This window comes from Candidozyma auris, chromosome 1 (genome assembly GCF_003013715.1).
Source record: "Candidozyma auris chromosome 1, complete sequence".
NCBI classification, from domain to species: Eukaryota; Fungi; Ascomycota; class Pichiomycetes; order Serinales; family Metschnikowiaceae; genus Candidozyma; species Candidozyma auris.
In genome coordinates this window covers 785,073-801,415 of record NC_072812.1, presented here as the reverse complement: position 1 = coordinate 801,415, position 16,343 = coordinate 785,073, and the positions used below count along the sequence as shown (strand labels likewise).

The following is a 16,343-nucleotide window of genomic DNA, read 5'->3' as shown; positions in this document are numbered from 1 at the left end:
CTCTGGGGGGGGTCGCGTTTTCCTGTTTTTTGGCAATTTTGCAAAACTATTCTAAAAGCTGAAAAACTCAAAGAAGAGGAGAATACTGTAGTATGCATTCTACTCGTAGTTCAATTCCGTGACACCAAGCTGTTTTGAGATTAATAATAATAATAATAAAAAGTAAGGGCTTTGCAACTGCTGCAGCAAATGCCACTTAAACCGTCGAAGCTCTTCCTGAAACTTTCCGAGCCCTAAGAGAAATGCCATTGTGAATCGATCAGTTACACGTGTACAACCGCACGTGATCCTCTTCATCGACAGGGCAACCACTGTGGATGAGAAAAATTTTCTCCTTATAAAGTCACCTTTCAACTTTAGTTATTCATAAAAATGTCTCAGGGTACTCTTTACGCTGACCAAAAGATCCGTGGTGTCATTCCAAAGGCCATCATCAAAGCTTACAACTTGGATGTTAAGGTTGCTGAGCCAGATGCTGCTTTTGAGAAGACCTTCCCACTCAAGAAGATCCCAGCTTTCGTTGGTCCAAAGGGCCTTAAGTTGACTGAGGTCATTGCTGTTTCTCTTTACCGTATGTTGCCATTGCTTTAAGAATTTTTATGATGAGAAGTTTCATTATTATACAGTTATCCCTGTCTTAACAAATCATGTCGAGGATTACTACACTCTGAATCACAAAGCATCGCTTTGTGCAATTGCTCAATTGACAAATACTAACAGAGCAGTCCTCAACATTACCAGCCCAGACACCAAGTTATTGGGTAAGAACGCCACCGAATACGCTCAGGTTTTGAGATGGTTGTCCTTCTCGAACTCAGAGATCCTTCCAGTGTCCGTCAATGTTTTCGGTCCATTGATTGGAAGATCCCCATACAACAAGAAGCAGGTTGACGAAGCTCTGGCTACCCTCAAGAAGATCAACCAGGTTGTTGAGGACAGATTGACCAACTACACTTACTTGGTTGGTGAGAGACTCACCTTGGCTGATTACTTTGTTGCTTCTCAGTATGTCAGAGGATTCAACTACTTGTTCGGCTCCCAGTGGAGAAAGGAATTTCCAGCCATCACCAGATGGTTCAAGACTGTCATCTCTCAGCCATTCTTGAAGGATGTTCTTGGTGAGGTTGAGTTCATCGAGAAGCCAGTTGAGTACACTCCACCAAAGAAGGAGAAGAAGGCTGCTGAGAAGAAGGAGGCCGCTCCAGCTGCTAAGAAGGAGGCCGCTCCAGCTGCTGAGCCAGCTCAAGCTCCAAAGCCAAAGCACCCATTGGAGGCTTTGGGCAAGCCAACCACTCCTCTTGACGAATGGAAGAGAACCTACTCCAACGAGAAGACCAATGAGGTTGCCATCCCATTTTTCTGGAACAAGTTCTACAACCCTGAAGAATGGTCTTTGTGGAAGGTTGACTACAAATACAACGACGAGTTGACCTTGACTTTCATGTCCAACAACTTGGTTGGTGGTTTCTTCGCCAGATTGTCTGCTTCGACCAAATACTTGTTCGGTTCCATGGTTGTCTACGGTGAGAACAACAACAATGGTATCACTGGTTTCTTCTTGGTCAGAGGCCAGGAGCACGAGCCTGCCTTCGATGTTGCCCCAGACTGGGAGTCCTACTCTTTCACCAAGTTGGACCACTCCAAGGCTGAGGACAAGGCTTTCGTTGAGAACATGTTGACCTGGGACCACCCAGTCGAGGTCAACGGCGAGAAGAAGGAAATCGCCGACGGTAAGGTCTTCAAGTAAGCTTACAATTAATGAACAAGTATTGAAGTGCTATAGTTGTAGTTATTAAGCCGTAAATTCAGCAGAATCTCTCTCAGTGTGAATCACAATTCAGTACGATTTCCCAAGGCTGTTCATCTGTGAACCCAGAGAAGCGAGCGCGAGGTACAAGTGTGTAGCGAAAAATAAAGATAAAATCTCTCCCGGATCGCAATAGACACACCACCGACTCCTACCACACCTGTATTGGAAGATGCTGTTTTCAAAGAAGCAGATAATCCGCAACATACGAAGGAAACCTTTGACCTTGCTTGGGCTTGTACTGCTTGTGGTGGTCATTTATTTTGTTTTCACGAGTGCGTTTCTGGTGTCAAGCTTGAGATCAACAAAGAAATACTCATATAGCAAAAAGGGCAGAACCTGGCTTTCTCCCAAGAATAAAGACCTGATAATCTTGCACAATCTCCCAGACAACCACATTGCCCATTACGACTTGAATAAGTTGGAAGCTACTGCTGACGTGTTGGGTAACGAAGGAGAGGTGTTAATTTTGACCCCCATGGCGAAGTTTTTGCCAGAATACTGGGATAATTTAAGCAAACTCAGTTATGATCACAGTATGATCTCGTTGGGCTTCATCTTTCCCAGAAACGCCGACGGCGATCAGGCGCTTAAACAATTAGAACAGGCAGTGAAGCAAACACAGGGAACGAAGAATAGATTCAAAAAGATCACTATTTTAAGACAGGACACGGATGCGTTGGACCTGCAACTCGAAAAAGAGCGCCACGCTTTGAAAGTGCAAAAGGAACGTCGTGCAATGATGGCGTTAGCAAGAAATTCTTTGCTCTTCAGTACCATTTCGCCTAGGACGTCTTGGGTGCTTTGGTTGGACGCTGACATTGTCGAGACTCCACCAACTCTTCTTCATGACCTCATTGCCCACAAAAAACCAGTTCTTTCAGCGAATGTCTTCCAGAGGTACACTGATAACGGGAAACCTGCCATCAGACCGTATGATTTCAACAATTGGATTGAATCCGAGGACGGATTGAAGATTGCCGAGGGAATGAATGACGATGAAATCATCGTCGAGGGATACGCCGAGTTGGCTACGTACAGACCGTTGATGGCTCAACATTACGATGAAAACGGCGATAAGAACGCCGAGATGCCTCTAGACGGAGTTGGAGGAGGAGCCGTGTTGGTGAATGCAGATGTGCATAGGGATGGTGCCATGTTCCCGCCCTTCCCCTTTTATCACTTGATCGAGACTGAGGGCTTTGCTAAGATGGCAAAACGTTTGGGCTATGAGGTATTTGGTTTACCAAACTACTTGGTTTACCATTACAACGAATGAGGCAGAAGCCGAATAAATATCTCATGATTATTTCATTATACGTGCACTCAAAAAGACCATCACACATGTTTGCACTGTAGAAATATCAACCAAGAGATGAATTCTGTTGATATCATATATAAGGCATAAACCTCCAGTGAAAAGATCTCAAATATCGAAGTTTGATTCAAAGATCGATTTGCAAGTGATTGATCAATGAGACACAGGTCAGGGTATCTATCAACAGCTGATGTCTGTATGGGGTTTATTTAGCATACTTCCTACTACCAGTACTCCTCCAAAAACTCAAACATGACATTGCATATCGTTAAAGAGTGATATCGTGCAATATCACCAATATTTACTTAATCAATCAATTAGACTACTTGCTTAGCTTTTGTTCTTCCCTTCTTCTTTGTCCGACTCTCACTCAGATCTATATAGGCCCCGATCCTGTAGTAGGGGGCTGCGCGGGACCTTAAAAAAAAAAAAAAAAAGAGATGAGGTACTGGTATTTTTCCATCCTCATCTCATACCTCTTCACCAGGAACTACACCACTAAACCTCCCCAGAAGACATGCAGTTATCTTGGAAAGATATTCCAACGGTGCCGACGGCCAACGACATGTTGGACATTGTGCTCAACAGAACACAAAGGAAAACGCCTACCGTGGTGAGACCGGGGTTTAAGATTTCTCGTATCAGGGCATTTTATATGAGGAAGGTGAAGTTCACAGCAGAAGGGTTCTCTGAGAAATTCACAGACATGTTGGCTGGTTTTCCCAACATCAATGATGTGCATCCCTTTCACAGAGACTTGATGGATACGTTGTATGAGAAAAACCACTACAAGGTTTCCTTGGCAGCCATCTCCAAAGCTAAGACTTTGATTGAGCAAGTGGCCAGAGACTACAACCGTCTCTTAAAGTTTGGTCAGTCTTTGTACCAATGTAAACAGTTGAAGAGAGCTGCTTTGGGTAGAATGGCCACGATCACGAAGAAGTTGAAGGATCCATTAATTTACTTGGAACAAGTGAGGCAGCACTTGGGGCGTTTGCCTTCGATTGACCCCAACACCAGAACCCTCTTGATCTGTGGTTACCCCAACGTGGGTAAGTCCTCGTTCTTGAGATGCATTACCAAGGCTGATGTCGAGGTACAACCTTATGCTTTCACAACTAAGTCTTTGTACGTGGGTCACTTTGACTATAAGTATTTGAGATTCCAGGCCATTGATACCCCCGGTATATTGGATCGTCCTACCGAAGAAATGAACAACATTGAGATGCAATCGATTTACGCCATCGCTCACTTGAGATCATGCGTATTGTACTTCATGGACTTATCAGAGCAGTGTGGATTCTCGATTGAAGCACAGACCAAATTGTTCCACTCCATCAAGCCTTTGTTCGCTAACAAGTCTGTCATGGTTGTTTTGAACAAAAGTGATATCATAAGACAAGAAGATTTGCCAGAGGAGCAACAAGCCCTCTTGAAGTCTATTGCTGACAGTCCTGGTGTCGACATCATGAACACTTCTTGCTACGCCGAGGAGAATGTCATGCAAGTGAGAAACCAGGCTTGCGAGAAGTTGTTGACAGCTAGAATCGAACAGAAGTTGAAGGGCTCTGCTCGTGTGAACAATGTCTTGAACAAGATTCACGTGGCTAGATCACAAATGCGTGATGAAGAGTCCAGACCAGCTTTCATCCCTGAGGGTGTCCAAAGTTTGGCCAAATACGACCGTGACGATCCGAACAGAAGAACTTTGGCCAAGGATATAGAGGCAGAAAATGGTGGTGCTGGTGTGTACAATGTCAACCTCAAAGACTTCTACTTATTGGAAGACGATGAGTGGAAGGCTGATACAATGCCAGAAGTGTTGGACGGTAAGAATGTCTACGACTTCTTGGACCCAGACATCGCTGCCAAGTTGCAAGCGTTGGAAGATGAAGAGGAGAGACTAGAAGCTGAGGGATTCTATGATTCGGACTCTGAGATCGAGGACGAGGAGACTGCTGACATCCGTGAGAAGGCTGAGTGGATCAGGAACAAGCATAAAGTTATGATCAAGGAGGCCCGTACAAAGAAATCATTAAAGAACAAGTCCATGATGCCTAGAGAGCATGTCAAGAAAACGTTTGGCGAAATGGAGGAACATATGGCTTCTTTGGGCCATGATACTAGAAATTTGAAGCAGAGAGTCAAAAACCAGAAATCTCTCAGTGGTGTGGATGTCTTGAAGCACAATCGGGGACTCGCACAAAAGAAGAAGATTCAGAAGAAGCAGGCTCCAGTTAACCAAAACGACAGATTGAGTGCTGGTGTAGCCGATGGAGCCTTGAGATCCCAAGCTGAGAGAGTTGCCAAATTGCAGAGAAGAGAGAGAAACCGCCAGGCAAGATTGGGAGAGGCCGACAGACACACGGTTGCATCTATGCCCAAGCACTTGTTCTCCGGGAAGAGAGGGTTCTCTGCTGACCGTCGTTAGAGCAGTTGCATAGGATTGTAAGGGATATTTTGGAGCTTTTTGTACATTAGAGAGACTAATTTAACGTTTCAATAGCATGACACATGTTACCGGCACGTTTCTTTTGTAGGCTTGCTTGCACCTTGAGAAGGCAGGGTGGCATTGTGTAAGCGGGGCACACGCAAGAGGTTTGATGTGATGGAAGTGTCTCGAGACTCCCCACATAAATCTAAAGTCTGCGATTACGAGAGGTGCATTACAGAGGATTACCACCAAGTGATAGTGTTGTGCGTATCTTATTCTAAAAACTCTCGCTAGATCCTGAATTAAAATAGTGCATTTTCTTAAGTTTATCATACATCACCCTTGTCTGTTATGTCCAGAATTTCAATCTTGAGATTGCACAGAGGAAGCCGACAGCATCGTCATTTGAATACAAAGAATCACCTGCCGGTGACTGTCAACCATGTAGTCCTTTTTCTCCATGGATAAGCGAAGGAGCCTTATCAGCTATCACCTGCCCTGCACCCGGATTACGCATAGTTTCCACACCCTCATATGTTATCCTTTCCGATACTGTGTACTGGGGAGCGTTGTGCCTCACTTTTTTCTCTGCAGGCCACCGCACCTTGACACTTTCTCTTATCAGGGCTCTATCCTTAATCAACCAGTGATTTTGACTCACATATTTACAAATACTCGCCACCAAATTGGGTCCTGCCTCTTTACTTTACACTTAAAACTTCCCATAAATTAGAAGATTTTTTTATCTACTGACAAGCGTGAAAATCACCCCATTATTTTTGCTGCCACAATTATCTTGCAGCGTTTATTAACCTCCGATAATGCCAGGTCCAGAGATTCAGTTCTTGACCGTCAACCACGACAAATACATACCATTTTCGGACGGGTCTGGAAAAACAGGAGCCAGAGGTGGGAAGCATTCTATGAACTCTTCTAGCCACCCACGCTCCAGAGTTCACCAGCCATTTGACCTTTGCTCCCTTCTGGATCAGTTGCCCCCTAATACTGGACCTCCGGGAACTGTTCCCACAAATAACGGCACAGGATTAGGCGCCAACGCCAACAAGAATTTGAGCCATGTTCCATGTAAGTTTTTTCGTCAGGGAAACTGTCAGGCGGGAAACTCTTGCCCTTTCAGCCACAACTTTGATGGCTCCTCAGCGGTTGACAAGCTTCCATGTAAGTACTTTCAAAAGGGCAATTGTAAGTTCGGCTCGAAATGCGCTTTGGCACATTTTCTTCCTGACGGCACAAGGGTAAATTTGAAGTCACTCAGGCGTCAAGAGAGAACTCATGGTGTTCTTGGAGGCAATCACTATGGCGGGGGAAATGTAGATGGATCTAGCACAAAAGGTGAGACACCCCTGCGGACATCTTCCAAAAATAGCGGCTATAATTCAGGCCAGGATGCTGCTTTCTCAGCAAATTACATCGCCCGGACTTCACAAATGCAAAGCTCTTTGGGATCTTCATACCGCTCACACCTTCCCCAAACTGGCGAGAGAATAAGTTTTACACAAAAGTTGTCTGCTCCAGATGTCACTCAACATGCCATGAACGATCTTTGTGGTGAACTTGGCGATTTCCATCAGGAACACACGCGACTTCACGGAGCATCCTTTGACGAGATCGAGACTCCAGTATCGTTGGCATCACGTCGTTCCATGCTGCATTCATCGGGACAGGCATTTCATCTGACATATGCTGCTAGAAACAAACCAAACAGTCCAACAGGAACCTATCAATCGACACACACATGGCTGACTTCTGCAACGACGCCAGTGAACACCTCTCTTTCGGCGAGCATTCATAACAACATCTACACCGCATTCAAGTCTATGCCATCAACGTCACCCACAAACTTGAAGTCGCTGCCCAACTCAATTGACCTCTCGGCGAATTTATTTAGTGCTAGTGGAAGCCAAAGCCAGCTGCCACAGGATCACTTTGTCTCATCTACCAATCTCGGCCTGATGCACAATCATCAAAGGTCGTTTTTTCCCTTGACAACGGAAAGCAGCTTGAGACTTCTTGACGAATCTGCAATACTGGATGGCTCAAATGAAGATGACTTTGATGATGACGAGAACGCTTTTTTTGAAGATTACGTTCCAGCCTCATTGGGAAACTTGATCTTGACCCCTCAAGAGCAGCAGCGGCGAGACTCTAGATCACAATCAGGCACGTTGTGGGTAAGACCAAACATCGAGAGGTCACCGTCGGATAACAAAAAGCATTGTGGAGGCGAAAATGCAATGTTCATGATGGATTGAGCGCTGTCGGATTGTAAAAGAGACGTTTAAATGCAATAGCAACTAGAGATTGTTATAGAAGTACAGGGTAAGGAAAATCAGATCAATACATGCCATTATTTTTCATATTTACAGAATGCCACTAAAAGCTATTAAATCATTATTTAAGCACTGCCAATACTCTTTGGAGGATCCCGATAGATATCAGCACTCGTTCTTTGAAGCTCCTCCATAGCTGCGTGATTATTGGAGACCTCAGGCTGGACCTTCCTAATATGATCTGACTCGAAAAGCGAGCCAACCAAAACAACTTCGTTAGTGTTAGGATCAATGGTAGACACCAAATAGTCCGTGATCAGTCTCTCTGTTTTCGTTGGCTCTCCTTTTCCAGTGCTGACTGTCATTTCTTGTTTAGTCTTCACCTTCGTTACCAACTGGATAAATACAGGCACTCCACTTTCATCTGGAATGGGAGTGAATGTTACAACCTTAGGGTTTTCAAGAATATCAAGAAGTTTCCATTTGACTTCGGCATCTGCTGGAAATGTCAGAGAACGACGGATCAAGGATTCGATGACTGCAGTACCAGCAGCACCAGAAAGTTGATCTTTAATAAAACGGTCTCTCGCCAGCTTACGCGTTGAGCAGGCAGCAGCAAACGCTTTGTTGGTCTTGACGTAATTTTCGACAGTTTTCTCCTTCCAGTCGTTGAAGTAAACCTTGTTTTTGGTTGCAAACCTGTAACGAGCAACATTGGCTGTGTTCAATGCAAAATTGTAAAATCTTCTTAAAAGTAATCTGTGCCAAGAGGAAGTCGGACAGTTCTTCAATTGTGGGGGGACGTAGAATTCAGCAAGACATCCAATGTGCTTAATAGGGACCTTAGAAATGTCAATTTGAGAACGCTTCTTCTGAGCATATGTTCGTGTGAATATGGCGGCACGTGTTGCCGGAGCAAGAGAAGAATGGACAGAGGGGCGAAGAAAGCCTCTGGAGATGCTTTTAATGCCCAACATGTTGTCTGACCTAATTGTAGCTATCACTTGTTCTGAAAATTTTAGGTGTATCCGCCACATGCAGGGTACACCAAAAGAGCACTTCTGAATTTCTCTATATATATAGCTCCGTTGTTGATATTTGGGAAAAGCAAACACCAGACTGAGCATTTATAAGGCGGATCTTGAGTTGACCATCTAGTAAGTTGCATCCTTGTGCATGGTGATGGAGGCATTGGCTTATCCTACTTAGGTACACTACCCTTACATAAAGGAAGGCATTCCGAACTCCAAACCAGTTTAAATGGGGAGCCTCATGAATCTATTGCAAAATTCGTATTTGATCCCCAGACTTTTGCATCATATCTCCCATAACTGTCAAGGAACGAATCACAACATCGGTAATGCTAATCACGATCGCGAAAGTACAGCGGCATAGATGATCACTTCTCAATCAGGATTTCATAAGAAGAAATTACCCGAGCTTAAGATGTCACATAATCAATTAGGTATTTTTATCAAAGAAAATTTAGCAAAATCATAAATCATTTAGTGCAAATCTGACTCGTTATCTTCCAACATCCGTGCACCAAGCTGCAGTGTGTGCGATGGGAAGGGTCAGATCTTTCATTTACTCCGAAGTCATCAATCACACCAAAATGCCCACAGCTATACAGAAAGGACGGAAGCTCGCTCCCGAGAAAGAGAGATTCATCCAGTGCTGTGCAGATATCTCACTAGAGCTAGTGGCGTCTCTTAAAACTTCCAAAGATGTGAACCTCAATGGTCTCATCACTAGATATGCCAAGAAGCACAAACTAAAGCATCAACCCAGACTCACAGACATCATATCGTCTATTCCAGATCAGCATAAAAAGTACCTCATACCCAAACTCAAAGCCAAGCCCGTCAGAACAGCATCTGGTATCGCTGTTGTTGCGGTGATGTGTAAGCCTCACAGATGTCCTCATATAGCTTACACTGGTAATATTTGTGTCTACTGTCCTGGTGGGCCAGATTCTGACTTTGAATACTCCACCCAATCTTATACTGGATATGAACCGACTTCCATGAGAGCCATTCGTGCACGTTACGATCCTTACGAACAAGCGAGAGGTAGAATCGAACAGCTCCGGGCATTAGGTCACTCCATTGACAAAGTCGAGTATATCATCATGGGAGGCACATTTATGTCTTTGCCTCAAGACTACAGAGAGGGTTTCATCACCCAGTTGCATAATGCCCTTTCAGGTTATAATGGAAAAAACCTCGATGAGGCGATCATGTTTTCTCAACAGTCTCAAACGAAGTGTGTTGGTATCACCATTGAGACAAGACCTGATTATTGTACTGAAACTCATCTTAGTGATATGTTGAAGTACGGTTGTACAAGATTAGAAGTCGGTGTACAATCAGTATACGAGGATGTGGCAAGGGATACCAACAGAGGACACACGGTGAAGGCTGTGTGTGAAACATTTGCTGTGGCAAAAGATGCTGGTTACAAAGTGGTCAGCCATATGATGCCAGATTTACCTAATGTTGGCATGGAGCGTGATCTTCATCAGTTTATTGAGTATTTTGAAAACCCCGCATTCAGAACCGATGGTCTCAAGATTTATCCCACCTTAGTCATCAGAGGAACTGGTCTTTATGAGCTTTGGAAGAAAGGCCTTTATAAGTCATACAATGCCAACGCTCTTATCGACTTAGTTGCTAGAATATTGGCGCTTGTGCCGCCGTGGACTCGTATTTATCGTGTGCAGCGAGACATCCCTATGCCATTGGTTTCTTCCGGTGTTGAAAATGGTAATTTGCGTGAGTTAGCGCTCGCCAGAATGAAAGATTTTGGTACCACTTGTCGTGATGTCCGTACTAGAGAAGTTGGTATTCAAGAAGTTCATCACAAGGTCTCGCCTGACCAGGTCGAGCTCATCAGAAGAGATTACACGGCCAATGGCGGCTGGGAAACATTTTTGTCCTATGAAGATCCAAAGCAAGACATTCTTATTGGATTGTTGCGTCTCAGAAAGGCCACAAAGAAATACACATTCAGGAAGGAATTCACCTCGCAGCCCACATCCATTGTTCGTGAGTTGCATGTTTACGGATCTGTCGTTCCGTTACACTCAAGAGACCCAAGAAAATTCCAGCATCAAGGTTTTGGTACACTTTTGATGGAAGAGGCCGAAAGAATTGCAAGAGAAGAGCACAGGTCGAAGAAGATTAGTGTGATTTCTGGCGTCGGTGTAAGAAACTACTACGCTAAATTGGGTTACGAGGTTGATGGTCCTTACATGTCGAAGATGCTTTGAAAATAGTTATTGCGAGCTCAATATTCAGATACGTAGTCCCGATGATGGCTTAAATACAATACAAATCTTGAATTGCAGTACAAGCTACAGAGATAAATCCCCCATGACCTCTTAGTTTTTAATAGTACAAACCTAAATGCAATGTAAATTGAATAATGCAAAGAATGACAGTAGAAGTTAGTTGCGGAAGAAGTAACGGTTGCTTTGCGCATGCTGATCTATCTCATATGCCCATCCTGGAATGTCCTCTCCTGAACCTCCTACGGGACGTTCCAAAACAACGTTCTCAAGGCCGAGAGCGTCGCTCAACCATGGATGGTTTACCATGCCACCCGCGTCAGCTCTTTTCTCGGGCTGCAAAGCCAACATCGGTAGCAAGAAATCGGAAATCTCAATAGCATCGCTCACAGGGAACTTGTATTTGTCTACAAGAACGTCTTTCAAGCCCCATGGTTTCAACTTTGAGATTCTGAGAAGTTCACCGCGAGAATTAAAGAAGTCCCGGGCGTAATAGCTATCCTTGAGCATGGAACGCGGGAAAGGACCAATTAACTCAATGATTTGAGCAATATGATCATCATCCTTACTGTATGACTTTCCTGACCTTGGATCGAACAAGTAGTCACCGGTCAAAAGCTCAAACATAAGGCAAGCGAACGACCAAAGATCAGCGGAGGCACCCCAGTGGTAGCCAAGTAGGACCTCTGGTGACCTGTATTGCCTGGTTTGAATCTCGTCGGTGAAGTGATGATGCACCCAACATGAATTACCTAAATCTGCAATTTTCACAGAAATCAACTCATCCTCATTGATGATCAATGACGATTTGTTAGCGTATGACTCATCTTTATCTCTCTGCAGACCCATGAAGGTGCCAGATGAGTTTGAGATGTACATGGAGGAAAGAGAATTATTCAAACTCTTCTCCATTTGTTCGGAGACATCTGCGTCTGAATTATTTGTAAATGAATTGTTGCTCACGACTTTTTGAATTGGTGTATTGTTCGTGGAGCTGGAAAGTGTATGAATATTTGTGAATGATTTGTTAAAAGATCTCAAAGGAGACGGCAAAGGTTGAGAACCTGTAATTAATGTTTGACGACGAGATCTTCTTCCATTGCGCCCAATCAGAGGGGAGCTCAAGTCGAAAGCCGACTTAGTTTTGTCTCCTATGGCGGTACTGTGCGAAATTTGAGGAGTATTCTGTGTAGATGTGGAAGGAGTTGAATTAGAATTTGATGCCATCCCCGATTGGGATTTGGTACGCAGTAATTTGCGTTGAAGTTTGGCTTGTTGCTCCTCTTGCTCAACGAGGCGAACAATCTGCTCAACATCGCCAATTTCTATCAAAACATTCTCCGGTTTGATATCCGTGTGAATCACTCCACACTTGCGATGAAGGAAATCCAATGCAGATAGTAACTGTTTTGCTATTTGTTTCACGAACACAATAGGAATACCTTTGTGCTTGTATCGACGAATGAGGCCAAGAAGGTTCTCACCGAGAACCTCAAACACCATGCAAACATGAACACCGTTGGGACCCTCGTGGGAGAAGGTGTCTAAGAGTTGAATGACATGTTCATGGCCCGGATGGTGGGTATCAGAGGTGGTGACTTTGTCCAAGAGCTTTATTTCATCAATTGCTGTATCGGTGTATTGTTTGGCCGACCTGACGATTTTCATGGCAACATGGCACAGCTTATCATTATCTCTAGCAAGCCAAACGGTGGAAAAGTGACCCCATCCAAGCTTTCTTACCAATGTGTACTTTCTATTCTTGTAAGTTTCGCCAATATGGCAGGTATGATATCCACCAGGAACGTAATCTTTGAGGTCTTCCTCGTTATCAGGATTTACTTGATTGAGATCGTCATCGCTTTCACTCTCATCCTCGTTTCCCTCTTCAATCGTCTCTGTCTGGTGGGTACTCTCCAAGTCGTTACGCGATGATTTGCTTTTCAAGGAAGATGCGCTTACCTTCTCAATACTCCCCGCGTCGACCTTCTCCATTCTGTCGTTATTGATTAGATTAAAAAGCTGCTCCTCACTCTGTTCCTCAAACGTCGTCGTGATAGGCGCAAGTTCAGGTCTAAACAGCTTCACCAGCGGCGCCGATGTGGCAAGGTTTCCCGGCCCGCTGAAGCCAGGCAAAAGATTGAAGGATGACGATATGCTGCTGGACTCTTTGGGCTCCACGCACTCAGCCAAGGCGTCTGAGCCAGACTCGTGGCTCTTAACCGACTGACTATCATGTTTATCGTTTCTAGTTGTTACCTTCTTGTGTGCTGCCTGACTCTCAGTGTCGGCCTTCTTTATTGCAATAGACAAGTTCGACTTGTGTTTTGGCATCGAGACCGAAACGTTGTATATTCTTCGCTGGGACTATGTTGTGCTCTGATGAGGTACTTAGAGGGTATATCAATGCTGTAAAACACAATTTTTGTATCTCGCTTGGATCAGTCCGGTATTTTGAACAATAACAGAAGTCTATGAGAGCTTGGCAGGAACCGTGAGAAAATCACCTCCACCAAAAAAAGTTTCAATCCCATTTCACAATAAATGTGCACGTGATCTTCAGCCTAGTTCCCGAGAGGGGATATGGAAAGTACGTGACGTTAATGGCATTAATAGTGGGAACCCGATCAAAAACGTAACGGTTAAAAAAGGCATTGTAGATCAAAAAGGGAATTCTGGTTGAAGATTTTTTTTCCGCAATCGTTGTCGTTCTACGTCACTAGGCATCACACACTGCAGAATGATGATCCTACGGAAACTAGTTGTTCCAAGTATGCCCTTTCCGTGACTATTGATTATATACTTCTATTTGTGGACCAGAATAAGTTAGGGGGTGGAAATCCATTAGTCGAGGTCCATCTCGTCGCCCTTCTTTTCATCCTTCTTTTCTTCCTCCTTGTTCTCTTCGGAACCCTTGGTGGACTCTCTCTGAGCAGCCATCTTCTCAGCCATGGCAGCCATCTGCTCAGCCTCCTGCTTCTGTCTGATGGCCTGCTTCTTCTCCTCCTCCTTGGCCATGTAACGGCCTCTAATAAGGTTACCAAGCGAAGCCAACTCCTCGTACTTGGCAATGTACTTAGCCTTGGTCGAGTCATAACCTTCATCATACAACCAGTCTTCGGCCTTCATCAACATATCGGACAACTTGGCCTTCTCATCGTCAGAAGCGAAATCCTTGTACTGGTCCTCCAACTTGCCACGCAACTCGTAGATGTACTCCTCCAAGGCGTTCTTTCTGTCTTCAGTGTCAGCAACCAACTTGTCGGCAACCACCAAGGCATTCTCTTTCTCGAAAAATGTAGCTCTTTGCTCCTCAGTCAAAGCAGAAGACTGCATCTCCAAGACCAAGTCATCCTTCTTGACGACCTTCTTGACCTCTCTGTACTCTGGCTCGGACTCTTCCTCTTCCTCCTCACCTTCCTTTGGCTCCTTCTCGACTAACTCCTTGACAATCTTCTCTTCAACTGTGTGAGCAGACTCGATGGTGTAGAAACCAGATGGATCGTTTCTCAACTTTAACTTTGTGGCAATAGAGGACTCGCCCTCGTTTGGCTTCACACCCTTGATATGCCACTTGGCAATCAATGGCTCAACACCGGCTGGCAACTCCTCCTTGTTGGTGTACCTGGCCTCAACGTCGAAGTCACCTTTTCTGAACAAGGTAATGATCTTGGTGGAAGGGAAGGTACCACCTCTTGGGAAAACTTCCAAATGGTCGTCGTCCTCTTCCTCCTTATCCCAGAAGTAGGACACGGAGTATGGGTTGAAGTCCTCAAACTTGAAAGGTCTAACTCTCAAGGTAGGGGAGTGCATGGCACAGATGAAGGCGTTACCTCTGGCGATGGCCTCATCTTGGTTCAAGGTGGTGGACAAAGGCTTGCCGAAAATCTCGGTAAGCCTTTTCTTCAAAGATGGCACTCTTGTGCAGCCACCAATGATCTCGATGGAGTCAATCTGTTCGGTGGTGAGACCAGCATCCTTCAAAGCAATCTCAACTGGGACGTTGATTCTCTCCAACAATGGCTTGATGAACTCCTCCAAATCCTCTCTGGTCAAAGAAGAAGACACATCGATGTCGTTCATGACGGACTCGATGTTGATTGGTGCCTGAGTGTTAGCAGACAAAACCTTCTTCAACTTCTCAGCAGCAGTGAGCACTCTGTAGTAGGCCTTAGGGTTCTCCCTGATGTCGATTTTGTACTTGGTCTTGAACTCGTCGGCAAAGTGCTCTGTGATGGCACGATCGAAGTCTCTTCCACCAAAGTGCTTATCGTAAGCAGAACCCAAAATTTTCAACTCACCTTTCTTCACGGCAGCAATAGAAACCTGGAAAGACGAGTGGCCAATATCAACAAATGCAACATTTTTTGGCTTGTCCTCAGGCAACTCATTCTGCTTGAAAACACCGTACCCGACGGCAGCAGCAGTGACCTCGTTGACAATTCTTACTGGGTTCAAACCAGCAATCTTACAAGCATCAGAAGCTGCACGTCTCTGCTTCTCAGTGTACCACACGGGCACTGAAAGACAAATGTCGACAATGTTGCCTTTGGTCTCCTTGGCAGTGATGTCCTTGATTTTATTCAAGAACATGGCCGCCAATTGGGTGGAGGTGAACTCCTGAGGCTCATTCAAAAATCTCACCTTGGCGTTGATCTGGCCAAGCTCGTTCTCACCCAAACCGCACGAGAAGTACTTGGACTCAATGTCAAAGTCTGGGTCTTTGTAGTTCATACCCAAGATTCTCTTTAAGTTTCCAACAGTGTTTTTCAAGTTGGAAGTCTGTTGGTTCTTACCGGTCTCGCCGATAAATCTGTTCCTCTGGCCAAAACCGACCAAGGAAGGAGTAGAACGGTTGGAGACCTCATTCACGATGATGTCGATACCTCTGTTTCTTGCACAGGCAATGACGGTATTGTCGTTACCGAAGTCAACACCAAATGGAGTAGCCATTTTGTTTAATCAAATAACTGGGTGGATTTAACGAGTCTCGTGGGTGAAATCACGTAGTATAACGAATTCAAATTGGCTCGAGCGACTTCTCATATACTATGCGAAAAACTGCTTAGTTCGCGCACGACTCATCTAGAAGCTTCGAGAAAATTTTATCACGTGGAGTAAATTTTTTGATGAAATTAAATATTTTTCATGGCTACAACGATTGATCTCTATGAGTAGAGGGCGTTATGAAGCAGTCTGACTAG

General features: G+C 44.7%; 8 protein-coding genes across 8 annotated transcripts; 5 read left to right on the top strand and 3 right to left on the bottom strand. All coding sequences in view use genetic code 12, as the record gives it.

Annotated features, from left to right (window-relative positions):
• Nucleotides 1-372: 372 nt before the first annotated feature.
• On the top strand, nucleotides 373-1,747 carry CAM1 (translation elongation factor EF1B gamma; the record flags this gene model as incomplete). Its single annotated transcript, XM_029034599.2, has 2 exons — nucleotides 373-571; nucleotides 726-1,747. The coding sequence occupies 2 exons, from the start codon at nucleotides 373-375 to the stop codon at nucleotides 1,745-1,747; spliced, it is 1,221 nt and encodes a 406-aa protein (XP_028889841.2).
• Nucleotides 1,748-1,979: 232 nt separating this feature from the next.
• Nucleotides 1,980-3,086, top strand: MNN9 (mannosyltransferase complex subunit MNN9; the record flags this gene model as incomplete). The annotated part of the gene is made up of 1 exon (XM_029034598.1): nucleotides 1,980-3,086. The coding sequence occupies one exon, from the start codon at nucleotides 1,980-1,982 to the stop codon at nucleotides 3,084-3,086; it is 1,107 nt and encodes a 368-aa protein (XP_028889840.1).
• Nucleotides 3,087-3,642: 556 nt separating this feature from the next.
• NOG1 (putative GTPase) lies at nucleotides 3,643-5,556 on the top strand (the record flags this gene model as incomplete). Its single annotated transcript, XM_029034597.2, has 1 exon — nucleotides 3,643-5,556. The coding sequence occupies one exon, from the start codon at nucleotides 3,643-3,645 to the stop codon at nucleotides 5,554-5,556; it is 1,914 nt and encodes a 637-aa protein (XP_028889839.2).
• Nucleotides 5,557-6,380: 824 nt separating this feature from the next.
• Nucleotides 6,381-7,832, top strand: CJI96_0000371 (uncharacterized protein; the record flags this gene model as incomplete). The annotated part of the gene is made up of 1 exon (XM_029034596.2): nucleotides 6,381-7,832. The coding sequence occupies one exon, from the start codon at nucleotides 6,381-6,383 to the stop codon at nucleotides 7,830-7,832; it is 1,452 nt and encodes a 483-aa protein (XP_028889838.2).
• Nucleotides 7,833-7,975: 143 nt separating this feature from the next.
• On the bottom strand, nucleotides 7,976-8,827 carry CJI96_0000370 (uncharacterized protein; the record flags this gene model as incomplete). The annotated part of the gene is made up of 1 exon (XM_029034595.2): nucleotides 7,976-8,827. One exon carries the CDS (start codon nucleotides 8,825-8,827, stop codon nucleotides 7,976-7,978), a length of 852 nt encoding a protein of 283 aa, XP_028889837.2.
• Nucleotides 8,828-9,465: 638 nt separating this feature from the next.
• On the top strand, nucleotides 9,466-11,121 carry ELP3 (Elongator subunit ELP3; the record flags this gene model as incomplete). The annotated part of the gene is made up of 1 exon (XM_029034594.2): nucleotides 9,466-11,121. The coding sequence occupies one exon, from the start codon at nucleotides 9,466-9,468 to the stop codon at nucleotides 11,119-11,121; it is 1,656 nt and encodes a 551-aa protein (XP_028889836.1).
• A 177-nt stretch (nucleotides 11,122-11,298) lies between these two features.
• On the bottom strand, nucleotides 11,299-13,473 carry CJI96_0000368 (serine/threonine protein kinase SKY1; the record flags this gene model as incomplete). Its single annotated transcript, XM_029034593.2, has 1 exon — nucleotides 11,299-13,473. The coding sequence occupies one exon, from the start codon at nucleotides 13,471-13,473 to the stop codon at nucleotides 11,299-11,301; it is 2,175 nt and encodes a 724-aa protein (XP_028889835.2).
• A 510-nt stretch (nucleotides 13,474-13,983) lies between these two features.
• On the bottom strand, nucleotides 13,984-16,092 carry MSI3 (adenyl-nucleotide exchange factor; the record flags this gene model as incomplete). Its single annotated transcript, XM_029034592.1, has 1 exon — nucleotides 13,984-16,092. One exon carries the CDS (start codon nucleotides 16,090-16,092, stop codon nucleotides 13,984-13,986), a length of 2,109 nt encoding a protein of 702 aa, XP_028889834.1.
• Nucleotides 16,093-16,343: the final 251 nt, after the last annotated feature.